Below are 27,689 nucleotides of genomic sequence, written 5' to 3'. Positions count from 1 at the left end.
AGGGGGAGCGAGAACACTAGGGAAAGAACGGACACTGGGGGGCGCGAGAACACTAGGGGGAGCACGAACGCCAGGGGGAGCACGAACGCCAGGGGGCAAGGTGTGGACACTAGGGAGAGCAAGAACACTAGGGGAAGAACGGACACTGGGGGGCGCGAGAACACTAGGGGGAGCACGAACGCTAGGGGGAGAACGAACGCCAGGGGGAGCACGAACGCCAGGGGGAGCACGAACGCTAGGGGGCAAGGCAGGCGGCTTAGCCTGCGGGGCGGCCAGAGCAGTCTGCGGCGGCCCTGCGGGACAACACATGGGACCGTTGTCCTCTCCGGGGCTCTGGACGGCTCTGGAGGCCTCTCCGGAGCTCTGGACGGCTCCGGAGGCCCCCCGGGACTCGAGGCGGCTGCGGAGGCTCCCTGGGGCTTGAGGCGGCTCCGGAGGCCCCCCGGGGCTCGAGGCACAAGTACAGCCCGAAACTTGGGTGTAGCAGGCGGCCTCGCGGAAGGGTCAGAGCAGGCGAGGCCTCCGGGGCTGGAGGCTGCTCTGGGGGCCTCTCCGGGGCTGGAGGCTGCTCTGGGGGCCTCTCCGGGGCTCGAGGCTGCTCTGGGGGCCTCTCCGGGGCTCGAGGCGGCTCTGGGGGCCTCTCCGGGGCTCGAGGCGGCTCTGGGGGCCTCTCCGGGGCTCGAGGCGGCTCTGGGGCCTCTCCGGCGCTCGAGGCGGCTCTGGGGGCCTCTCCGGGGCTCGAGGCGGCTCTGGGGCCTCTCCGGGGCTCGAGGCGGATCTGGGAGCCTCTCCGGGGCTCGAGGCGGATCTGGGAGCCTCTCCGGGGCTCGAGGCGGATCTGGGAGCCTCTCGGGCTCGAGGCGGTTCTGGGGCCCCTCGGGACTGAGGCGAGTCGTGGGGCCCTCCGGGACTTGAGGCAGAGCAGGCCGTGAAGGCCGCTCCGGGACTTGAGGCAGAGCAGGCCGTGAAGGCCGCTCCGGGACTTGAGGCAGAGCAGGCCGTGAAGGCCGCTCCGGGACTTGAGGCAGAGCAGGCCGTGAAGGCCGCTCCGGACTCGGGCAGAGCAGGCCGTGAAGGTCCCTCCGGCACTCGGGGCAGAGCAGGCCGTGAAGGTCCCTCCGGCACTCGGGGCAGAGCAGGCCGTGAAGGTCCCTCCGGCACTCGGGGCAGAGCAGGCCGTGAAGGTCCCTCCGGCACTCGGGCAGAGCAGGCCGTGAAGGTCCCTCCGGCACTCGGGGCAGAGCAGGCCGTGAAGGTCCCTCCGGCACTCGGGGCAGAGCAGGCCGTGAAGGTCCCTCCGGCACTCGGGGCAGAGCAGGCCGGTGAAGGTCCCTCCGGCACTCGGGGCAGAGCAGGCCGTGAAGGTCCCTCCGGCACTCGGGGCCGAGCAGGCCGTGAAGGTCCCTCCGGCACTCGGGCAGAGCAGGCCGTGAAGGTCCCTCCGGCACTCGGGGCAGAGCAGGCCGTGAAGGTCCCTCCGGCACTCGGGGCAGAGCAGGCCATGAAGGTCCCTCTGGGACTTGGGGTGGAGCAGGCCGAGGGCCCTGCCATCTGGGCTGGGCAGGGGACAGGAACACAGACCACAGCTGTAGGGAACCCGGCTGGGCAGCCGGACGGGACCGGCGGGACCCCCGCGGGCCGGACCCTGGGAAGATTGCAAGCCGCGACCCCTCAAAAGGGTCAGGATCCGCCGGCTGATCAGCTGGAGGTCTGGCCGACCGGGAGGCAGCCCGACCACGGCGCCTCCGCGACCGCCCGCCCCGGGCACTGGGAGGTTGAAGCTCCCACCACCCCGATGGCATTTTAAACAAAAAAAAAAAAAAACCTCTGCTGGGTCCCAAACTGGCTGGTTCCTTCTGTGACGGTACGGGTGCTGGGACCCAGGCGCAGAGTGGAAAAAACACGAAACTCAAAGGGGAGAAAATTAACAAAGACTTTACTTACAGAAAGGCAAACACACGGAACAGAAAAGGACACGAAGGGCAAAAACACAAACTCAAAAAATATCTAAATAAAACAGAAAACAAGAGGAACTCACAAACATGGGCAGGGCAGAACACAGGCAGGTAGCAGACAAGGGCAGGTCAAACAAAACACAAGTCAGAACAAACACAGGCAGGTACATACGCTTGAAACCAACAGATATCGGGAACAAACACAACTCGGGAACAAACACAAACAGGTAAAAAAACGCACGCAGGTATAAATGGTCTGAACATTAAGGCAACAAACACAAGCAGGCAGGAACATGTATGTCAGGTAACAAACACAAGCAGGCAGGAACATGTATGTCAGGTAACAAACACAAGCAGGCAGGAACATGTATGTCAGGTAACAAACACAAGGAACCAGCACCCGAGTCAAGGGAACAGAGAACTTAAATAGACAGGGGGGTGACAAGACACAGGTGAACTCAAAAAACAATCAAACCAGAAGGAGGGGATAACAAGACACAGGTGGGAACAATGATGGGATAACGAGACAACCAATAATACAATTAACAGGGGGGGAACAGGACACAAAACAGAAGTGCCGCCATCTGGCGGCCCAACAGGGAAAACGCAGACAGGAACACCGGAACATGACATAAGTAGATCCTATCCTACACAATTATTTGCTACAATATTTCATTTTTGCACTTTTTCAGTATCAGATACACATTCAATTTCATAAAAAATATATATTAAAATTTCTGGTCAAAGAAAACATTTGGTATCAATATTTTTAGGATTGATTCTCAGAAATGAAACGTCAGGACTGGAAGTATTGATACTTCAGTATTGATCCGCCCATCCCTTTTGAACAGTAAATGACTAAACCGTAAGTCCATTTATGTAAATGGAAAAAAAAATGTTTTGCTGTTCTCGAGAATTCCATTTAAAGGTTTTTGTACAACTCTGGCAATATTTAAACCACAGCGTAAGGAAACAGGCAAAAGTGGGTTTCGTATGAAGTGTGGCCAAGATGACTGACATTTAAGAGCCAGAGCAGAAAGATGAAGAAGTGACTGGATCTCCATGGCGGTGACGGTGAGATCAGTGCCTTCAAAAGGAGCACTCCTGAGCCTCGATCAGAGGAGTGGTGTGTTGAGGGCGGGGTCATGACCCTGGTCTGGGGGTCCAGCAGAGTCTGAAGGAGGGGCCGGGCGCTGACATCATTCGTGCAGGCAGAGAGACACAGGAAGAGGAACGGGTGGCGCTGTGTCACACCCCAGAGGACTCTGCCCACGACTGTCTGGTGATGCCATCAGCACACAGCTCATGAGTGATCTGGTCACATGGTCCTACGCTCGAACCTGCCAGTGGGGGCGAGTGCTTGGGTCGGGGTGGGGCGGGGCAGCCAGGAGGGCTGGGTGGAGTGGGGTGAGAATGGGGTGTCCACAGACAGTTCCAGCGACAGGCAGAGGATTCCGTTTCAGACTGGAAACATTTTCGCATATGTTATTTATGTTAAAATATATTATATTATGATTATGAAAACAATATTTTAAAAATACTTTGTTTACAGAATCCCGGACCGGACCGCGTTCCTGGTCTCCTGTCGTGTAGGATTCTTCACTTTAGCCACCGTGCCCGACAGCCAACGGCAAAACAGCAGCTGTTCTCTGGGGAGGGCCCGGTTTTCACAAGTCATTCTGCCTCTCGAAAGGTGGCGAAAGTCTCCACGCTTTGCAGCAGCCGCCGCTTTGCAGCGATGTCCGTGCGGGATGACGGGCCCGATTAAGGCTCGCTGACAAATGAAGTCTGACTCACAGGTTAATGCTTCCCAGTGACCTTTAGAGACTTTACACTCGCTGAGCAGGACATGGGAACTTTTAATTAGCGCAAAGGTGTAAGCACTGAGTGAAACCCGGGCTGCAGCTGGACGCACATAATGATCCGAACTTTATGATTTTCTCTCTGGGTGTTCAGCTCCTGTTATTATCTGGCCGTTAATGATCTGCTAATTGGTTCAGGAATTTTTTAAAGGTTCCCTCAGTTTCCAGATAAGAGTCTGCAACCGCACTTTCCTCTAAAGAATCTCAACTGCCAGGTTGCTAAGATATTTACACTTTTCAACAAGCTAATTGCTACCTTTTTAAAGCAGCCATAGCCTAATTTCTTCCGTACATTTTACATTTAGACCCGGTGGCTTCACAGATTTTGGCCTTAAAGCATTCCTGAAAAATGAAAATTCTGGTCACGGTCTCTATAGTCGATAAAACGTAACTAACATTATTTATGATTCCTCTCACCAAATGTTATGTAGCACATGCCAAACTTTGTATTCTTATATAATTAGTAAGTGGTGAGGTAATCCAGTGGTTGTTTTTTTAAATTTTATTTCTGGTTTGTGAGTCCTGGGCATTAGCCGCTGTGTTTATAAATAAGGGGCCAGACCCTTCCACAATGGCGTTGGCATGCCGAGGCACGTGCCTGTTCGTCATCCTTGGGTTTCCAGGACACCCTGCCTAGATAGGAGTCAACACACTTTAACACACTTTACACTACTGACACATAATGCCCGCATTCTCTTTTTCTGCTTTGTGCTCTTTTTATTTACTTAATTTGTTTTATTTGGGCATTCAGAGTGTAAAGAATGTAATTAATATATCTGAATAGATGCTCAGCATTTTTACTTCCTTAGTAAACATACCATTAGCTAACAAAGGTCTTCCCTCAGTCCCCATACCAACATGCGGAGTGTCAACGTCAGGGAAGTATCTCCCTAAAGATGACGATCTTTACTGAAGATGAAGGCGTAGCTTTAAAAGGATGCTGAGAACGTTAAATTCCTTGATAACTGTGCAACGATAGAAAGCTAGTTGTGTAATTAGTGCTTCAGACGGGCTTGGCTTTATGCGGTAGAGCTGTGCAGAAAGCTGTGCTGCTCACCTGCAGTTACCTGCTCTCTGCCCTGTGTGTGCGCTGCAGTTACCTGCTCTCTGCCCTGTGTGTGCGCTGCAGTTACCTGCTCTCTGCCCTGTGTGTGCGCTGCAGTTACCTGCTCTCTGCCCTGTGTGTGCGCTGCAGTTACCTGCTCTCTGCCCTGTGTGTGCGCTGCAGTTACCTGCTCTCTGCCCCGTGTGTGCGCTGCAGTTACCTGCTCTCTGCCCTGTGTGTGCGCTGCAGTTACCTGCTCTCTGCCCTGTGTGTGCGCTGCAGTTACCTGCTCTCTGCCCTGTGTGTGCGCTGCAGTTACCTGCTCTCTGCCCTGTGTGTGCGCTGCAGTTACCTGCTCTCTGCCCTGTGTGTGCGCTGCAGTTACCTGCTCTCTGCCCTGTGTGTGCGCTGCAGTTACCTGCTCTACTGCCCTGCTGTGTGTGCGCTGCAGTTACCTGCTCTCTGCCCTGTGTGTGCGCTGCAGTTACCTGCTCTCTGCCCTGTGTGTGCGCTGCAGTTACCTGCTCTCTGCCCTGTGTGTGCGCTGCAGTTACCTGCTCTCTGCCCTGTGTGTGCACTGCAGTTACCTGCTCTCTGCCCCGTGTGTGCGCTGCAGTTACCTGCTCTCGCCTGTGTGTGCGCTGCATTACCTGCTCTCTGCCTGTGTGCGCTGCAGTACCTGCCTCTGCCTGTTGTGCGCTGCAGTTACCTGCTCTTCCCTGTGTGGCGCTGCATTACCTGCTCTCTGCCTGTGTGTGCGCTGCAGTTACCTGCTCTCTGCCCTGTGTGTGCGCTGCAGTTACCTGCTCTCTGCCCTGTGTGTGCACTGCAGTTACCTGCTCTCTGCCCCGTGTGTGCGCTGCAGTGAGGCGCTGAGGGGCACTCCCACTCCGCTCCCGACCTCACCGCCAGTTTCGGCTCTTTCGAAAACGGCGCTGTGCTTCGTGTGCAAAAGTACCATTCAGAAAGTCCTTTTTGTGCCGTCATGTCCTCTTCCCCCATTCCCAGTGGCACGCAGTAGAGAGATAAATTTGTCCTGCTGATTCCCCCCCCCCCCCCGCCAATGACCCTTAACACAAGGAGAAAATGAATACACTTCCAAAAACTCAAAAACTCTGTCTAGCGTGGGACAAATTGAACAATACTCAGGGTGCAGTCTGATGAGGGCAAAATCTCAGTCCTTCAACACTTGTGTGTGTGAATCCAAGGGCAGGTGAGTTTCTGCTCTTGGGGAAGTTTGTTCAGGTGATTTCTCTCTGCTCTTGGGGAAGTTTGTTCAGGTGAGTTTTATACTCTTTGGGCAGTTCCATGTGAGCTCTTGGCGCAGTTTTGTGTCAGACAAATTTTTTTGTCCTAGGGCAATGTAGCAATGTAGCACACATCCTTCGTGATTAAGATGAGAAAGAAGGCTGTATAACAGAGCTAATGAGCCATATTGTATGCCAAAAAATTGGAAATTGATATTCTTTCATAATAATACAACTTTTCAGAGAAAAAGTGATAATTTTGGTTCCCAAAAATATAGGTGTCAAAATAATTTTGCGGATCAATTCAAGCCTGGAAACAGTAAACAGTAGTTTTGTGGTTAGCGAACAATTCTTTTGGCATTTTGCCGCTATCTTACCAAATGATCTATATCAAATGTAACACTCATAAAACCCCCAAAAGATTAATTTTTTTCCCAAACAGGATTCTAAATTATTTTGTTGATATGAGTGAAAGACCTTGCAGTAAAGATTGTGTTTTTGTTTAATGTCTTAGGCTTCTTGCTGTGCCAGATTTAGGGTGATAGCCACACTCAATAATGCAATGCATTGAGAGAGCAGAGGCCCAGACATGCTTCAGGAGACCCGTGTCTGTTTCTGCAGTCACAGAGTGATTCAGATCAATAAGGGCTGCACTCTCTCTGCCCAGAGAACTCAAACTGAAAACACTCAAGGACAGTCATCTTCTATCGCCTCCTTCTGAAATCACAAAATGGAAAGAAGAAAAAAAGCCATAACGACCCTGGTGAAATGCTGCCACCTAGTGGTCATTTGTGTAAAGGCAAGTGCTGTAACGGTCTTCAGTTCAGTTCCTCCAATTAAGGAGTCCTCAGCCCTAGCCCAGTTAGCTCAGGTAACTCTCATCCAGGGGCATCGTAGTGGGGGGAAAAGTGGGACTGACTATCCAGGGCCCGAATGGGGGGAGGGCCCTCGGAAAGCCTGGAATGATGCGTGAGAGACATGGATCAAGAGAGGAAGGCGGCCCACAGAGACTGCTCATGTATAGGGCCCAGCATTTTGTGCTACACTCCTACTCTCCTCACCTGGTTTTTTGTGTCTAAACTGGTTGCTAGTTTTTGGTGAAAATTAAACCCAGCAGAATGTTGCTCTGCAGGACCAAGGCTTTGGATGCCTGTTATAGTCAATCATAAGTGCATCCATTTCAGGTTCTGCGAGACAAGCCCCGATAATGAACTGGGTCTCAGTTTGTGCTTTGTATAACAGAATGGGAATAACAAATGACCTACTACTATTTGCTATTTTGAGTGTACTCGCCTATGCTAGTTCTGCTTCGCTTCTTCACCTTGGGTCAGACCAGCAAGCCAGCATAAGATAAATATTATTAATAAGATACTGGACCTTTATCACTGGTACTGACTGACTGTGTGTACCCATATAAAATATACATCTGGTATTGATTTATGGTGTATGATTCATTTCCACCTACGCCAATTCCAAGGTGGGGAATGAACTTTACATTTTTAAAGATTCATACTGTTGCACTGCTTGGTTTCCCTTTCTGTAGCTCATAGAAACAGGAATAAAAAAAAACTAGACAGTTGACGTCAAATAAACATGCCTAAAATACATCTCTTCTGGTGTGGTGCAATGCTGCTTGTCCAGAGAAGAGGAAGCAAGAATTTTGGCTCTTAGCTGTGAGACAGTCCGGCTCTTTGTAGAAATAAAAGAAAAAGTAAATATAATCCGCACAGTACACAGAATGTATAAATTAATATCTCACTAAAATGAAAAACTTAAAAAAAAAATATATGTACGTACAAATTAAAATAGATGCTGCATTGACAAAAATCGATGTATTATTCAATAGTCCTAATTTCAGTCACTGTGGCCTTCTTTTGAACATCTTTAAAGTTAAGGGTCGAATTTGGGTCACTTCTATTAATTCATGCCGAACGGTGGTTTATCTTGGTGTTCACAGATAACTCGTATAACTTATATGTGTGACAGGTCAAACATGAGAAAGAAAAAAATCTTTTCGATCAGAGAAAGATAGGTAAACCAAAGCAGTATCTAGCTAAATAAAGACATCAGTGATGCATGCACCCATACTTTGCACAAAACGAAATGACCGTGGCTTTGACACGCAGAACACGAATGCAAAAACATTTTTCAAAAAAGCAAAAACAGAAAGCCATGACACTTAAGTGTGTCACAAAATTCAGTTTCCTTTTTCCACCTGCCACCTAATAGTTTTTGTGTGTTCTCTGCACCCCAGTAGTGTCTGGTGGCTTGCCTGGTATGGTAGCTAGCTACTGTGGGTGAAAACCACAGGTGATTGGAGTTTGGAGGCAGTGCAGTTTTTGCACCCCGGTAGCACGTCTGTTTTCCATCTGCTGTTAGAATCAACCCCAATCAATGTCCCCCTTCATAATAAAAGCATCTTAACAGGCTGGAACTACTCGCTTGCTCCACAGCTATTTTAGAGTCTGTAAAAGTTGAAACACAGAAGGAGAAGAAACATATATTACGATTTTAAGAGGGTCATGTGCTTATAAGGTTTGGGAGGTGTCGTGATGGCGATTGACATAAACCATGATGAAACTGGGGCTGTTACTTTTTTATGATCCATCCTGCATAACCCCTTATGCTCGGATTTGTGAACTTGCATTAGTGTTATTTCTGAGCTCACCAGTGCCCTCTTTCTTCTTATTTCTTCTTTTCACTTATTTCTCCACTTCATAATGGCTTCCTTGACTTTCATTGTCACAACTCTGGTCCTCATGTAGACAAACGCCAGTAACAGACTCTTTTTTATATGACCTCATTCCGGCGTAGCCAAAACTCTGGCAACGGACTGGCTACTCCAGGCGCAGCTTTCTTTAGCAAAAGCCATGATAACAGTTAGTCAATAATTAATTTATGTTTCAATGTGACACTGTAACCTCAGCCCCCCCCCCCCCCCCCCCACCCACGCCCCCAACACTTCTCACATTATGGTATTTGGCCACTTCCCCTCGATTTCCTTCCCGTAATCGTGGACCAAATTGTAACGCCCTCAGACTGCAACGCTACCGAGGCAACTGCAGAAGAAAGAAGTTCTGGTTCCTCTCGGAGAAGAGCGGTGGTGCTTGAGTGGGTCCAGAGACTGATTTCAGAGCTCATCTCTAAACTGTAAGTAGGCCCTTTTTAATGCAAATCCGACTCTGTAGCAGTATGTGCATCTATATCCCTGTCATTTACTCAATCACTGTGTGTGTGTGTGTGTGTGTGTGTGTGTGTGTGCATGTGTGTGTGTGTACACGATAACATGGAAACATTGTTTTTTAAATGATTTTAAGAACATAGCATATAGTATAAAACTGTATCAGAAACTGGCTGCATCTCTACAGCGCGATATTGTGGCAGTTCATATTTGTAATATCCATGGATTACGTCTCTTGTCTGTTTTGTTTCACTTCCAGAGAACAATGTTTTCATTTTGAATTTATGCGTACTATCAAAACCAAAATGAGCAAGTTTAGCTTTCAAAGTGGTTTGAAAGAAATCTTTGAATGTCTGTGATTGGGCATGTCAAAAAATGGCAGTGTTTTCTCTTTTTGTATTGGCATAGAATGCTGCCAGGACTGATAGCGCCTTCCTTCTCGAGGTGGAGGAAGAGATTTTGTTTCACAAAAAGGATTCCAGGAGCATTAGCAGCCCGTGTTGTCGACTTCATTAGCCATTTGATTGGTCCTTCAAATTTAAAATAATATTTAATATTTAACTCAGGAAAACCAAGAATTTACATTTGTTAATTAATTAATTGCTCTTTTGGGCAGGGTTACACGTTCTTTTGCACATCTGAGTCAGAGTCAAAACTAATAATAATAATAATAATAATAATAATAATAATAATAATAATAATAATAATAATGAAATACCAAAAAAGGAACATGAAGCAATCATTGAATGCTACTGGGTGTTTTACCTTTTATGGTAAAGTCTGTTGAGTTACCAAATACCCAGCCTGAGTCACTTTGTAAAGGGCAGAGACTGGCCTAAAACAAGGCCCCCACGCAACAATATACAATCTTGCAACAATATGAGCTAGTACAACAATTATTAATGAACAGACTGTCACTTAATTCGCTTAATTATCCCACGGCTTGTACACTCGAAAATAAATGTTTTATATCATATCACAAAAAATGCGTCTATACCGGTGAAAAGTCCAGAATCCTTAACACTTTTATGTAAACCTGTTGTGTTGTGATGGAAAAACATCCCTTAGAGAGACTGAATAGTTGTATGCACAGGGATTGGAGCTGGAATGGACTGAGATATTTATTCACACATTTATTCACACATCCACACATGCCCTACCCCTTCACAGTCCTAGCCCCCCCTAAAAAAAGAAGAAAAAAAAAACCTGAAAACGAAACAAACTGAACTGAAACAGTGTGAAACCAAAATAGCCTCAGACACATACTACAGAAATAAGCACCCTTATATGAACCTCTGGGCGACTTGAACCTGCTGCATGTGCACACTTCACCAGCTGGAGGGGCCCCAGCTTCTGGAAACCACAGTTTAAACTTTTCAGAATTTTCAGTTTAAACAATTTGAGATTCATCAACGGACTTTGTTGTTGCCTGATGCAAGGAGGACCTACAGTGCTGTTCAAAAAATTCCCCTTTAGGCCTGCCACCGATCTTTCACCAGGGTCACACACTCATCTGCACAGGTCTGAGTCAGTGTCAGAGCTATTTTAAAGCATGTCGCTTTTTATTTTTAAAGAAATGTAAACTACATGGACTCTTATGACACATCCTGTCAGTTAAACTAACACAAAGGTCAGTCTCCCAACTCCCAACACTATGCCCAACACTATCCCCCAACACTGCTCACTCAACTTCCACAACCCGAGACGTTACACCACAGGATCATTCTTTCAGTGTGTTGATTATTTTTCCTTCAGCTTGAACCAATTATAAGTATGAAACACTGCATTAAAAATAGCTCCTGAAGTTGTAATATTATGCTTTACCACCTTGTAGGTTTTTATATTTAGCAACATTTGATTGATAAATTGATCCATTGATTTTATTGTTGTGAAATAATGCATTTCCTTTTTGACAGGAAATGCAGTTCCCCCTGAGTTTCACAGTGCAGATTTTGCTGTTGATAGGCAGAGATGGTAAGTCGAACAAAGGGTGTGCGTCATCCACTGCCAAATGCACAAGATCGAGTGTGACACTGCCTCATATTCCTGTATCAAATCTGTCAGAATACCAGGATGTGACTATGGCCAGACCATCTCTCAAAACCTGAACTGGTGGCTCCACTGTGTGCATATACACTACGTTTTAATTTCAGTGTTATAAAATAAGTAAATGCTAATATTTGGATTTTGGCATTTTAGATTTATATTATTTGATATATTATATTAGCTGTTGAATGTCTGAGCAATTAATTGTGCTGAGAACTAAATGAATGCAAATTATCTGATTCATGTAATTACTGGTTGTGTTATACAGTGTAAGTTAACATGGCTGACATAACATTACAGGAACTGTGTATTTCTGGGTGGGTACCTGCTTTTTGGAAAAGCTGATATAAAAAAATATCATCTTTAATTAATATAATATGCTGGCTGCTCTGAATGAGAGCCTCTACTAAACATCTACTGTGATGTGATTTATTTGATAGTGCCCAATTTCCTACATTCCTTTCTCAAAGATTAAGGGTATTGTGTAGATTGTCAGCCAAGAAAGAGCAACACTAAAACATCAGCCCAAAATATTGTATGTTCAAATTTAGATAAATATGTAAATATGTGTAGGTTTGGGTAAATATGTATGTGTGTTCAGATATTGGTAATGTGCAGATCTACGTAGTTTTGGGTGGAGAGTTAGACATTTGTAGACTTGGTAAATATGTATACATGTGCTGATTTTTCTGTGAATATGCAGATAAGTGCCGGTTTAGTTAAATACGTAGATACATGCTGATTTGGTTGACTGTATATATTTGTGCATTACTCAATAAATTAATCACATACTATATTGTATTATTTTATATGTGAATTATTTTACCTCCAAATGTGCTTGGTCATTCCTGAGAGTCTGGTTTTTCAGTCCCCTGCTTAGTGTTTCACTGTTGTAGAAATCCACTGACAGCAGGTAAAGCTGACCAGGTAAAGCAGGGCTGTAGGGAACATGTTCCATACGGGTCAGTCCCATTTTGGCTCAGAACATGGTCTGGTCTCCATTTCCTCTCTGCCCTCCAGGTCTCTACGCAGAGGAATGCCCCAAAACCGTGATCCACTCCTGTGGGGACTGCATCCAATCTGGACCGTTCTGTCACTGGTGCAGGCAGCTGGTGAGCAATCCTGCTCACAACACAGCACCACAGACACAGCTTCACAGACACAGCCTTCACAAACATAGCCTTCACAGACATAACCTTCACAAACATAGCCTTCACAGACATAACCTTCACAAACATAGCCTTCACAGACATAGCCTTCAAAGACACAGCCTTCACAAACATAGCCTTTGCACACATAGCTTTCACAGACACAGCCTTCACAGACATAGCCTTCACAGACACAGCCTTCACAGACATAGCCTTCACGAACACAGCCATCACAAACATAGCTTTTACACACATAGCCTTCACAGACACAGCCTTCACAAACATGGTCTTTACACACATAGCCTTCACAGACATAGCCTTTACACACATAGCCTTCACAGACATAGCCTTCACAAACATAGCCTTTATAAACATAGCCTTCACAGACATAGCCTTTACACACATAGCCTTCACAAACATGGCCTTCACAGACATAGTCTTCACAGACACAGCCTTCACAAACAGTCTTCACAAACATAGCCTTTGTACACATAGCCTTCACAGACATAGCCTACACAAACATAGTCTTCACAGACACAGCCTTCACAAACATAGTCTTCACAAACATAGCCTTCACACACATAGCCTTTACAAACATAGCCTTTACAAACATAGCCTTTACACACATAGCCTTTATAAACATAGTCGTCACAAAAGGAAGTCTTCACAAACATAGCACAAGGGAGGGAGAGTTTCCCATCTAAATTTTTCATTCCCCGCAAATGTGTCACAAAGATTACGAAACTCACTACAAAATGAATTTGTAAAGAATGCAGAGCGCCACAGAGTCTTACTTATAAGGAAGTGCCTAAAATACAGTGAATTTACACCCTCCACCCTTCCGTTATACTGGAAAGAAATTAAATTATTCATTTGAGAAATCAAAAGTATGGATTTTATCTTCTTTTTTCATGTATTCATAAGTAAGGGATTGAAAGTTTGGCATCTGCATCAGTGCCTTTGTCTAGCTTATTGGGTATGAGAACTTCAGCCACTCTGGTACTGATCCACCAGACCCAGCTGATCAGACTGTGTCCCCCCACAGAACTTCACCAAGCAGGGCGAGTCGGACACCGTTCGCTGTGACACCAGGGTGGCCCTGCGAGAGAGAGGCTGCGAGGCAGACAACATCGTCTCCCCCCAAAACTCCCAAACCCTGGTGAAGGACCTCCCGCTCACCACCCGCTCCTCCACAGCCAATAAGGAGCCGGTGCAGCTGAAACCGCAGCAGATCACACTGGACCTGCGCCCCGGTGAGCTCCACTCCCAGTTCAAATCCCGCTCAGCCTGCACTCTGTACCTCTGCATCCCCCCCATACATCTCCTGCTTTGTGCTGTTCAGTCACCATTTATTTTATAAATCTTATCAGTCCTGTAGTGCCCAGTAACCAAAGTGGCTTCAGAAATTGCACCAGGCTCTTGAGTTGAGTATAGTGGGACTAAGCACAAACTGGCTTCAGTAACTGCACCAGACTCTTGAGATGAGTATAGTGGGACTAAGCACAAACTGGCTTCAGTAACTGCATCAGACTCTTGAGTTGAGTATATTGGGACTAAGCACAAACTGGCTTCAGTAACTGCATCAGGCTCTTGAGTTGAGTATAGTGGGACTAAGCACAAACTGGCTTCAGTAACTGCATCAGACTCTTGAGTTGAGTATAGTGGGACTAAGCACAAACTGGCTTCAGTAACTGCATCAGACTCTTGAGTTGAGTATAGTGGGACTAAGCACAAACTGGCTTCAGTAACTGCATCAGACTCTTGAGTTGAGTATAGTGGGACTAAGCACAAACTGGCTTCAGTAAGTAATTGCATCAGACTCTTGAGTTGAGTATAGTGGGACTAAGCACAAACTGGCTTCAGTAAGTAACTGCATCAGGCTCTTGAGTTGAGTATAGTGGGACTAAGCACAAACTGGCTTCAGTAAGTAACTGCATCAGGCTCTTGAGTTGAGTATAGTGGGACTAAGCTCAAACTGTCTGTCCAGGCCTCCCCCACACCTTCCAGCTGAAGTTCAAACGGGCGGAAGACTACCCCGTGGACCTGTACTACCTGATGGACCTCTCCTACTCCATGAATGATGACTTGCAGAACGTGAAAAAGCTGGGGGTGGAACTACTGAAGACTCTGCGGACGATCACCACTCGCGCTCGGATCGGTAACGCTCTCTCCCCCTGGCCCATAATGCAATGCAACAGTACCACCGCACTGTAAACGTAGGATTAAAGGAAAAATTCACCCCGCTTTAGTAAATGTACATGTAGTAAATGTGCAATATGATTGATTTTGAAATTGCGAACATAATGACAAGTCACTGAGACCGTGACTGAGTTCGTCGGTCTAATGAAGCAGGACCCGCCCGGCTCTGTGTTCGCACTGCTGTCTGCAGATGGTGAAAATCCCCTTTTTTTCCCCTCCCTTTTATTTTCCCTTTTAAGTTTCCTCAAACGTTTTTAAAAAAGTGACTGTGTTCGTAACGGCGCCGTCGTTTGCAGGTTTCGGCTCGTTCGTGGACAAGACGGTCATGCCCTTCACAGACACCAGGCCGGAGAAGCTGAAGAAGCCGTGCCCGGAGAAGGAGCGCTCCTGCCAGCCGCCGTTCGGCTACAGGCACGTCCTGAGCTTGACCGATAACCAGAACGAGTTCAACAGGAGGGTCTCCGAGCAGTTCATCTCCGGCAACCTGGACTCCCCCGAGGGAGGCCTGGATGCCATCATGCAGACTGCCGTGTGTGGGGTGAGTCCGTATTACACCCGCGTTCCTTTTCATGTGGTTTAATCACACTTTCTGTGCTTGGTCCTTCATTACAGTAGCTTGACATAGAACCATCAGAAGGATTTTTACAGTAAACAACTGCAAATGGGCAAGTTGTTTGTGTTGCTTAGTGTGTTGTGATAATGTCACTCCACAGTACGTTGCCGTGACATAATACAGCTTGTGCCTATTTGTGGCTGTTGACACACATTTAAGAAGGCTTAGGTAGCATTTCTGAAGGTGCCATGAAGGAGTCTTATGAATATTGTATGAATTCACATAAAGTGTTACGGTTGATTTAAATGGTTCACTTGTGATTGACACATACAGTTCTATTATACTGTGAACACTGTAAGAAAATGTACATGGAAAGTCAATATGCTGGACACCTAGCTTTGAGATAACAACATATGTGGCGGCAACTAGGGGTGTGCAGAAACGTCATTATCTGTATCTGTATCTGTATTCGGAAAGAAGACCGGAAGTGGGCGTGGTTTATACAGGAAGTCACGTTAAATAAGGCAAATGTTGTATTTTCTAACCTAATATTCATTGGCAATGCAATTGTTGTGCCTTCAAAGCATCAAATTGATTTAATATTGGCATATGATTAATTATGAAATATATTTCCACATCCTCATACTGTACTTTTCATCGCTCTCTTTTTTATTTTTAACTAAACTAAGTTTTATGAACTGTCTGAACCCCAGCACACCAGCACAATCAGAAACAGAAAAAAATGTTTTATAAATCGAAAGATTCTGTTTTGCATTGGAAATAAGAACCATGTACAGTAAAGATATACAGAAACATATCCTTCAGTTGAAGGGAATAATCTTACATTTCAATGATGATGCGTTCGCGTTTCTTGATGTGTTAACGTTACTGCAGTTCACTATTGAAACGTGAATGACTACTTTACAACAGAAAAAACAGTAATAGCCTACATTAACTTTTTTTGCCTGTTTTATTTTTATTTATTTATTTATTTTTTCCCCTATTGAATAAGTTTGGATAGACTGCAAACCATCTGGTGTCCTCATATTTTCCTTTGGTGGCAACTGTTACCATGAATGGATTTCGTGTTCATTATAGACAAGACCAAGACCTATGACTGATACATACAGCATGGATGCATATTGACTGAATTAGGCTACAAGGTAAAATGTAATGGAAGAAATTAGAAATTAGAAATTAATTCTCTCTCTCCCTCTCTCTCTCTCTCTGTCCGTGTAACGTTAGATAGGGGCTATATGAACTCGACATGGAGCTGACTTTTTCTCCCGAATCCGAATAACGAGCAACTTCGGGTAGAAGAAATATCTGTTTCCATCGCATTATTCGTGCTTTCCCGAATACAGTATTCGGATTCGGATACATCCCTAGCGGCATACATATGTCTGGATACTTGCTAGCTTGATCATGATCATAGAAGTATTCCAATGTAAAAATAAGTGCCTTAGTCTCTTTAACCTGATTGCCAGCTTGTCCTGTTTAACCCTCTCTCAAACAACAGTGGAAATTATCTGTGTCTTTAAGGGCACAGCTACGATCTGAGGGCTAATTTGTGCACATGGTATATAGATAATTATAACTGTGTGCACTATTAATATCTACATTTTCTGGCGGTGTCGTTATTGAAATAACACCGTCGTCTTTTCTAGCTTAAACTGACAGCTTCATTTCAGCATATGTAGTATGCTGCAATGAAGGGGCGGCAGTGTAGTATAATGGGTAAGGACCCGGACTTGTAACCTAATGGTTGCCGGTTCAATTCCTGATAGGACACTGCCGTTACACCCTTGAGCAAGGTACTTAACCTGCATTGCTTCAGTATGTATCCAGCTGCATAAATGGATACAATGTAAAAACTTGTTTAATGTAAAATGTTGTTTAAGTCGCTCTGGATAAGAGCGTCTGCTAAACGCCTGTAATGGAACGTGATGGACTTAGGCTCGATATGAGTTTGATGCAGCTTACTGTTACTCATGTTCTTACGCTGAAGGCAGGTCAGTGGAGGCTGTGCAAAAAATGCTATGTTTAGCGCAGCTGCACATATGGCACATTTGGCGTCTCTGTAATCTGTCACAGGATAAGATTGGCTGGGGGAACAGCACCCGCCTGCTGGTGTTCACCACCGACGCTGGCTTTCACATGGCGGGGGACGGGAAACTGGCCGCCATTTTGGAGCCCAACGATGGCAATTGCCACTTGGATGCGGGTCTGGGGTACAGCAAGAGCAACGATATGGTACGTGCAGCAACGTGTGTGTGTGTGCACGTCTGTGCATGTGTACATGCGTGTGTGCGCTAGTGTACGAGTTTGTGCGTTTGTATGTGTGTGTACGTTTGTGTGTGTGTGTGTGTGTGTGTGTGTGTGTGTGTGTGTGTGAACGTGACTGTATGTGTGTGTGCATGTGTAGAATACAGTATAATGCGAAAACATTCCTGAGAAATTATGACTAGTACATCACAAACCAAAATTAACAATCATGTGAAAAGAGGAATTGCGTCTAAATGTTGTCAGAATCTTTTTTGTCAGTTATATTCAGATTAAGAACATTTTATATTAGTCCCACTGAGATAAAACATCTCTTTTCTAAGAGAGACAAGAGGTTCCTCTTTCCATTTAAATTTCACAGGCACTTAAAGGGTTAAAGTATTTAAAATAGTTATCTCCCCCAGCAGAGCTGTTGTGTGTGTGTGTGTGTGTGTGTCGGGGGGTGTAGGGTTTGCTCATTAGAGCTCTATGCATACATGACTGCATCACCCAAATAGATGACTGCATCTTTTGTTTTTTGGGGCAAGACCTACTAATTAGAGTGCCTGGACATATGCATGTTTCACTTAATATGGAGCTCCACACAATAAGGAGCTCATCCATGCAATCTGTTCAGCGTGGCCAGAAAACAAAACTGGCTTCATTAAAGATCACAGCACACCCAGGAGCCCCAAACATTCAGGCCTATTAAGAAATTATTTGTGCGTCTTCATCTCGAAGTCGCATGCATTAAGTGTCATTATATATTATTGTTTTTTGTTCGATTTAAAAAAGATTAAATTGCCTATAGCCTATATCGGTAAACACCCAAGAACATTCAAATGGAGCAACACAGAATGATTAGAATTCATGTTATTAGAAATGCTTTGTCGATTTTGATCCCAAAGCCACATAACTGCTATGCTCTGTTTCCAGGACTACCCTTCCGTTGGCCAGGTGGCAGAGAAGCTAACAGAAAATAACATCCAGCCCATTTTCGCCGTCACTAGCAACATCGCGGATGTGTACAAGGCAAGGATTCTATTCTTAACCGGAGGCACGAAACTGCCGGAAAAAAGCGCATTTACAGCACGCGAGTCTGATCATCACCATGGAAATCACATAGCACGCAAACTCTCCGAGCCGCGGTTGCCACATGCTGTTGGGTTAATTATCAATTTAGCGTCTCGTACAGCTGCGCGTGTTAAGGATTGTAATCAAATAAAGCTTTATTGTGTTCTTCATGCGTAAAGAGTGTTATGGCTAGTTTAGTAACACGTGTTTTTAAATGTGCACAGAAACTGAAAGAGATGATTCCCAAATCTGAAGTCGGTGTGCTGTCAGACGATTCAAGCAACGTTGTATCTCTGATTACGAATGCATACAAGGTAAATTATTTTTGGTATTCCCTGCTTTCAGTGCATCAAATACAAAATCAATACATGCCCAAAAAAGTAGATACTCTAATAACTTCTAATGGAGCATGGTCTTTTCAGAAGGTCTGGTCCTCAAAATGAGTGTCAATACTATTAAATACAAAAAAAAAGGAATTACCTTAATTCAACATAGACAAAGTTTACAGACAGAAAAGCAACCGATGTTGTCTTTAAGACAAACAGAATGTTTCATAATGCCATGCTACACAAGTATGGAGAACAGCAGGACTGGTGGCCGAATTCCTGCATACAGAGGCCCAATGAAATTGTAAAAAAAAAAGGTTGGATTATGTTTTGACACAGAGCCTTTCCTCCAATGTGATTGTGAACCATTTCGAGCTCCCAGACCACGTCAGGGTCTCATACAGATCAACCTGTGAAGGTGGACATAGAGAGGACACGAGAGGCATATGCAACAATGTTGGCATTGGTCAGGAGGTAGGTAAATAACTTTATCAATTTTGAACGACATAGCTCAGGAGGTAAGACCGATTGTCTGGCAGTCGGAGGGTTGCCGGTTCAAACCCCGCCCTGGGCATGTCGAAGTGTCCTTGAGCAAGACACCTAACCCTTAACTGCTCTGGCGAATGAGAGGCATCAATTGTAAAGCGCTTTGGATAAAAGCGCTATATAAATGCAGTCCATTTACCATTACCATTGAACAAAATGAGGAACATGCCCCCCCCCACCCCCCCGGGCATGTGGTTAGGGCATGTTCCTCATTTTGTTCAAAATTGCTATGTGTTTTATGTAAAATATTTTTTTTCATATTTATGAGCCGATTTTTTCCAGGCAGAGATATTTTAATGTCACGCAAGATGCATATGACATAAAGTTATTTCCATGGTTTGAATAACATATAATTCCATATATTTATATTAATTTATTCTTTAAAGGTAACATTTAGCGTGACCGTGACCGCGGACAAATGCATAGCGGAGAAATCGTTTCTGATTGGACCGCTGGGCTTCAGAGAGAGAATGAAGGTCACCGTGAAAACGCACTGCCAGTGTGAATGCAGGGACCCGCCTAACCCGGGCCACTGCTCGGGGAAAGGACAGGTCGTCTGTGGAAAATGCAGGTATGCACTACCACGCCTGTGCATGTGTCTACATGTCACGCCCATCATATGGCCTCTCTCCTTCTCTCTATAGCGCTCTCTCTTTCTCTGTGCAGTTACTCTAAAGGGTTTGATTTCCACTGTTATTGCTGATGTTGGTTTAAGTGCTTCGTGTTAAGTCAGAGCTCTCTTTCTCTGTGCAGTTACTCTAAAGGGTTTGATTTCCACTGTTATTGCTGATGTTGGGTTAAGTGCTTTGGGTTTAATCAGTGTTCTCTCTCTCTGTGGCAGTTGCTTTAAGGGGTTAGTCAGAGCTCTCTCTCTCTCTCTCTCTGTGGCAGTTGCTCTAAGGGGTTTGTGGGTCAGAACTGCGAGTGCAACGCGGGGGCCCAGGGGGAGGACCGGCTGCGGGCCCAGTGCCGGCGGGACAACGGCACGGAGTGCTCGGGCCTGGGGGACTGCGTGTGCGGCGTGTGCAACTGCCACGCCGGGGAGGACGGGCGCACCATCTACGGGACGTACTGCGAGTGCGACGACCGGAGCTGCGAGGTGCACCAGAACAGGCTGTGCGGAGGTGGGTGTGGCGCGTGTGGCGCGTGTGGCGCGTTCGGCTACCCCTGCTAACCGCTTCCGCTTCTTTAGCTCACGGCAGGAAGAAACATCGTAACAAAACCGACAGGGAATATGAATATGAATTCATTTTGAATTGAGGCAGCAGACATGATGCAATACGTCGCAATTTGAATGTAAGCTTTTTTTCATTGAGGCTTTATATCGTAATACGCTTAGTCAGACAAGCAACGTATGAGAAACTTTAATAATTATGTTTTTCTCCCTACAATGAACATTTGAAGTGCCCATCTACAGTCGAACATTCAATTGAAAATGAGATTTAAATATAAATACACATAAATATATATACAAATATAACAAAAATTCTCTGTATGTAGCTAGTTTCTAGCTGAAATGAATGATACAATTATTTCTATTTTGTGGTAAATTAGGTCAGATGTAGTGAAGTTCTTGTGTGTGTGGGAACAGTGAGCATGTGAAACATTTATGTTCTGAATTCAGTGGTTTTAACCAGTTAAGACCCTTGTTTTAACATCCAGCACTCCGAATACTGAACACAAGTGTATCAACGGTTAAAACATCTCACTTATCCAACATTTAAAATATATTTATTTGATTTAATCTGGTAATTACTGTTCAAGATATTATCAATTAAATCTTAGATTTTCTTGATAGGCAGAGCAACCTGCTGGGTTAGCCTTTATCAAAATGTACAACTCACAACCAGATTAAAATAAAAAGAAACAGCAGGCCCAGATTCAAGCTTCAGGCTTCTCGCATGGCAAAGCAGATAACCCACAAATCTCCACCACAGCTGACATTAACTGGCTCAAGTGTAGCACCCACATACTACAGACAGACCCGAGCAAAGGAAAGTATGCGTTTTATGTTGTTTGAAGGAGGGTGGGGGGATTTTTCAGAGAGATGGGGGCGTCATGGCTGATTGGCTGAGGTGTGAAAGGACGGAGGTGTGGTAGCAGGGCCAGGCAGGAACTGTCTGAAAGCTGACACATTCACACATTAAAGCCACCTTATGAGGTTTTAAGCAGGGCGAAACGCTATGACATTATCATCAGAAGATTCCTGGTTTTAAGTCCATCAAAAAGACACCAAGCATGAATATGTTGAGGTAATCCAGCCAGCTGCTGCATTTCTCTTAAAAAAGGACATTTGCACCTATTTCTAATGAAGAAATAATTGTCAAAGACAGTCAGTTTTACTCTTCTAATATTTTCCATGTAACAAAACAATCATTATTACATTATGTTCTGCTTTTAAATGGAAAGGCCTGAAAATGTAGCTTCCAACACAATCGGGCCTCACAAAACCTTATCTATACAGACATTAAGGTTTTTACTCAGTGATTTCAATTAAATAGTACAGATTGCATTCAAACTTAAGAGGAATATGGATCTTTGTGCAACATATAGCCACACAAGATCTCTGATCCCCAATAGGCAATGAAGTCATAAAACTTTCAAGGGAAAACCTTCCAATACATCGTATACATTTGAGAGACCTCTGGTGTGGCCCTAATTTCCCCAAAAGCATTCCTTTGGTGTTGTAACAGGAAGGGGGGGGGGGGAGATAGACAGCAAGGAAACAGCTAACACTACTGTAGTCACACACAGCAAGTTTGCCAGATCAGTTTGCATCACCTGTTCCTTAAAGGTGGTAATCCGGATATCCAACATGCAACTGAATGGAATTTCTTTAAATTGCAATTAATTAAATTCCACATGTTTACCTGTACTGTTATCCCCAAACCTCAGCTGATCAGGAAAGAGACCAGATACTAGTTCTAACATCATAAAATAAAGAATATAGAACTTCATTGAAATTATGCCTTAAACACATCTCTTCAATATACATTAATGAACAAATGCCTATTCAGTGCAAACGAAAACTAAATTAGAATTTACCTTTATAAATTTTTAATATTTTCTATTGAATAGCAGTTAAAAGGAATTGTGCAGATATGCAGGTTTGCAGAACTTAACTTTAGCTTTAATAAATAAACAAAACAAATATTGGGAATGATTAGCCAAGGCTAGTCCTGCTCGTCTCCCTGCCACAGGTGACCCAGAACAGGCGTTTCTCAAATAGAAAATCTTGAAAATAGCGGGGCTTCCAAACCCTCCTACCATTTAGCCCCCATATGTATCACAACTAAAGCAATAGAAATCTCCACTAGAACGTCATAAAAGACCAGAAGGTTCACAGGAAATAATAAATAAAACAAACTAAAATAAAGCTGTGGGAATGAGGGGCTTTGTATGAGAGGACAGGATCAAAAATCAACCAGAGCATGCCATTTCCTGCCTCTTTTAATACCAACAGGAAGGGTGTCTTCACATCCTCATTGGACAAGAGAAAATTTACCACAGCTTCGCGCAATGACCGATTAACTGCCAGTCTCTGAGACACTGATCATCAGCTGAGCCACATAGCCCTATAATGAAGTGCTGGATCAAGGAATCTTGAGGGAGCTACGAGATCGAGATTGCAAAATCGAGAAGAAATAGTGGAACTAAGTGAAAACAAAATCTTGCACTGAAGCGAACTTAGCAAGCACCTTAGGACAAGTGACTGCTCCACACTTCCTGTCTCTCCAATTCAAATTCCAGTTCAACATCCTGTAGGTTGTGGCCAGTTAAATTCTGTTCCTAATTCATGAACTGAATTGGACCAAATGATAAAATTCTGAATTTTGCACAACCCTGGCTTGGACCTGAAATCATCATCTCATTAACTTAATGAACTTTTCTCAGATGCACAGCACATTATGACCGTGTCCACAGTAAATAAATGAATAAATAAATAAATAGATAATAACTCAGCAGAACATGTTGAATGCACAGAATTCGCGTAAAGGTAAACGAAGGTAACGCGGGGGGTCTGTTCTGTTCCGCTGCCAGGAAACGGGAAGTGCGATTGCAGCAAGTGCATCTGTAACCCGGGTTACGAGGGCAGCGCCTGCCAGTGCAGGAAGTCCAACGACGCCTGCATGAAGGGCGACAGCCGCACCGTGTGCAGCGGGCGGGGCACCTGCGAGTGCAACGTGTGCCAGTGCAAGGACGGGTACACCTTGCCCTTCTGCGAGGAGTGCCCGGGGTGCCCCTCACCCTGCCCCAAAGCTGCGTAAGCGCTCGTCTTTACGCTTAAAATAATACTCTCTCTCTCTCTCACACACACACACACACACACACACAATTACTCAACTTTACGCTTAAAATAATACTCTCTCTCTCTCTCACACACACACACACAATTACTCAACTTTACGCTTAAAATAATACTCTCTCTCACACACACAATTACTCTACTTTACACTTAAACTAATACTCTCTCTCTCACAAACACACACGCACACAATTACTCTACTTTACACTTAAACTAATAATACTCTCTCTCTCTGTCTCACACACACAATTACTTAACTTTATGCTCAAAATAATACTCTCACCCTCTCTCATACACACACAATTACTCAACTTTACGTTTAAATCATACTCTCTCTCACACACACACACACACAATTACTCGACTTTACACTTAAAATAATACTCTCTCTCTCGCACACACACACACACAATTACTCAACTTTACACTTAAACTAATACTCTCTCACACGCACACACACATAAACAAGTACTCAACTTTACACCAAAATAACTCTCTCTCTCTCTCTCTCTCTCTCTCACACACACACACAGCAGTTACTCAACTTTACACCAAAATAACCCTCTCTCTCTCTCGCTCTCTCACACACACAGAAATTACTCAACTTTACACCAAAATAATATTCTCTCTCTCTCTCTCTCTTTTGCATATATGTTTAACTCAAAAGTAAAGGACAAATTAATTACATCTTATAACCACACTGGTCATTTGTTTTTGTCACTGTGAATGACAATACTTGATCACATATGGTATTTTCAGTACCCAAATAGTCATATGTTCCATTATCAAATGTGCAGATGTTTTGTGTGTGTTTGTGTGTGTATATGACCTTATACATATGAATGTGGAGCAAACGTGTTGAGAATGAGATTTCACTGGGAACTTTTCAGGGCTTGCGTTGAGTGCCTGGGATTTAATAGCGGTCCATTCAGTGAGAACTGCTCCAAGCAGTGCCGGGACATTCAGCACAAGGTGGTGGACCAGCTAACTGCTAAGAAGCTGTGCAGGGAGAAGGACTCCAAGAACTGCTTCATCGTCTTTTCCATGAAAGAGCTGGACGGCATCGATAAATACGAGGTGTTGATCCAGAAGGAGAAAGGTCAGTTTGCTCCGTGCACCGCACATGCTCATTTTCCGTGTGCGCTATCCCAGTAAATACAATACAACCTGTGGGGTCCAGCGGTGGATATTGGTGAATATGGTGGGCAACTGCCACCAATTTAAGCCAGTGCTGGTCAGGATATGCTACACTACATTTCCCAGCAGCACATGTAAATGTTCTGAATGTTCTAATCAGTCTACCCAGACAGATTTGTGTGACATACTATAAACACTTACAGTATGTTACCCCACTGATAAAAGGTTGACATTGAGTCACCTGGGTCATAACTATTGGACTGTCTGTCTCACTGTGTATATATGTGACCCAGGAGATACTAATTACAGAGAGGTCATTATAACATCTTGCAACGGCTTAATAGTTGTTATGTACAGTATTAACTTTTCACATTAAAAGTCTTGCTTAGTTCTGAGTGAATGGCAGTGACATTATTCCTCCTTTACTGTAGAATGCCCGAAGCCCCCGAACGTGGCCGCCATCGCCGGGGGAACGCTCGCCGGGGTAGCGCTGATCGGCCTTCTCGCCTTGCTTCTGATCAAGGCCTTACTTTACATGAAGGATCTGAAAGAATTCCGCAAGTTTGAGAATGAAAAACAGAAAGCAAAGTGGAGTAACGTGAGTTTTCCTCGTCAAACATGCAATTTGAAAACCTCTCCTTCGCTGTGATAACAAATATATATATATATATATATTTGTGATCACTATTGTATTCATTATCAAAAAATATGGACATATACAGAATATAGGATCGCTCTTTCAAACAATACAAAACCACAACTCAAACTATGATACTATCTCAGGGTCTGCATGGGGAAGAATTATTATTTATTTTACATATACTTAAAAAACTCACTATCAAGAGGTTACTGATATAGAATACAAGTATCCTTCACACATAAGTCCCGTACACAGATACAGTAAGAATCTCATCACAGAATTAAAAACACCCAAATACACATGCAGGGCTTTATGCAGACATGAGAACTTGTTATACGCTGGATGTCTCACTAAGCACTTGGAAAAGTCACCCCATGCAGTAACAGAAATCTTTTAATCTCTGGCCCAGTGTAACTGCATCACTGGATTTAAAGAAACAGAAACGATCATCATGATCTATATGAACCACAGATGGAGGCTTCTCTCCTGGGTTAAATGTAAAATCATGCCCTGACAGTTGGTTGAGACGTGCAGGTTTCAAGAAATATTATGGAAATATTTGGAACTAAACGGGGATTAGTCCATAATCTCTTCTGTTTACTGTGATCATTTCTTTCTACACTGCTAGCCTGTGACCTGTGTGCAACATTTCACTGTTCTGTTTGTTTTCTCCCCAGGCCGAGAATCCGTTATTCAAGACTGCAACAACCACTATTCAGAATCCCAATTTCAGCGAGGATTAATGTCATCGTCTGTATTTAAAATGTGAAATCAAGTATGTTAGGGCAGTCGTTCTCAAAATCAACCCTGCCCCCCCCCCCCCCCCCCCCCCCCCGGTGTATGCTGGTTTTTGTTCTAACCACAATTGCAATCCCAGAATTTTAACAAGCTTCTCATTTTTCTCAATTAGACACTTCATGTTTTGAGAATTTATTTACCTTCTTTTTTTAATTTTTAAATAAATTTGGCAGCTCACGTGGGGTTGAACGTGCCCAATTCCCACCCTAATTTGGGAATGTCCAATTATGTGCAACGTGTGCGGACCGCACAGTTGATTTTGAAGAGTGTAGATGTCCAAGGTTCTCCTCAAAATCAAATTAAAGACTCAGTAGATCAACACAACAGTAAATCAGTAGAGTAGAGTGTAAATCAGTAGGGGAAAGTGTGGACGCCTGGCCACTAAAACTGACCATTTGGTAAATAATGAGGAATTCAAAGACAAAGCAAATGCCCAACCTACTTTGCATTAATAAGTTTAAGGAAATAAATTGAAATAGCGTAAACACATATGTTCAACAGCCTGAATTAAGCAAGGAATTGGCTGTTGCAAAACCCATACATGGGTGGGGTCCCCAGGACTGATATTGAGAACTGCTGCATCATGGTGCGGTGATGCACAACGTGGTAAAGGATAGCATACCACACACAGCATTGTATGTGTTCCGTGGGTAATTTTTTGTAGGTGCACTATAGGAAAAATATGGGCTGATTACAATAACTGATATTTGTCATGTTGACCAATGCTGATGCTGATGAATCCTCGTTGTTTTATGTTACAGCACAAATTCAAACAGTATCTGCATTTTCAGAAGCGGATGACTGCAGACTGTAGAGAGTTAGTATAACTTTGCATGTGAACTTGTCTGGTGAAAAAGTTAAAAAGAGAAAAAAAAATTGTCATTATTATTAGGCTATTTTACGAGCTTTACGATTTCGCTTTTAATTGATAGCATAAAATGTCTCGCCTCTCTTCCACAGGTATGTAGCCCATAGCAACAAGTTAATTTTAGGCTATTATGGGCTGATAAACATACTCCCTGATATTATCACACATTCCTTCTTTTTTGTAACTGTGAAAAGTTGGACACATTCTTTATGATTACCATTTTGCTGTTTTGCTATTTTTTATTTTAAATTGTGCATTGCAGACTTTAGCCAAGCCTGCAAATGGCTCATGACTTGTTCATCCCATTCAAAGGAGATTTTCTCCCATACCTGCAATTTTACTTTGTTAACTGTGAAAACAATAAAACTGGGGAAAATCAATGGGCCCCACATTTAAACATTTTTTTAAAGGAGTCCTTAATTTATGAATGTTTCATTTTGTAATTCTCTCAGCTGTACCCTGTTTCTGTTCCGGGCCCTGTGTGACACAGCAGGAT

At 44.3% G+C, this 27,689-nt stretch overlaps 1 protein-coding gene across 1 annotated transcript; it reads left to right on the top strand.

Annotated features, from left to right (window-relative positions):
• Positions 1-9,098: 9,098 nt before the first annotated feature.
• On the top strand, positions 9,099-27,590 carry itgb2 (integrin, beta 2). Its single transcript, XM_064310845.1, has 16 exons — positions 9,099-9,259; positions 11,207-11,264; positions 12,357-12,448; positions 13,530-13,737; positions 14,472-14,642; positions 14,980-15,221; positions 17,331-17,489; positions 18,435-18,530; positions 18,797-18,886; positions 19,238-19,372; positions 19,831-20,015; positions 20,336-20,568; positions 23,486-23,708; positions 24,641-24,849; positions 25,319-25,485; positions 26,205-27,590. The coding sequence occupies exons 2-16, from the start codon at positions 11,210-11,212 to the stop codon at positions 26,268-26,270; spliced, it is 2,331 nt and encodes a 776-aa protein (XP_064166915.1). The 5' UTR covers positions 9,099-9,259; positions 11,207-11,209; the 3' UTR covers positions 26,271-27,590.
• Positions 27,591-27,689: the final 99 nt, after the last annotated feature.

Source organism: Anguilla rostrata, chromosome 15 (genome assembly GCF_018555375.3).
Source record: "Anguilla rostrata isolate EN2019 chromosome 15, ASM1855537v3, whole genome shotgun sequence".
Lineage (NCBI taxonomy): Eukaryota > Metazoa > Chordata > Actinopteri > Anguilliformes > Anguillidae > Anguilla > Anguilla rostrata.
This window is presented reverse-complemented; position numbering and strand designations above follow the sequence as displayed.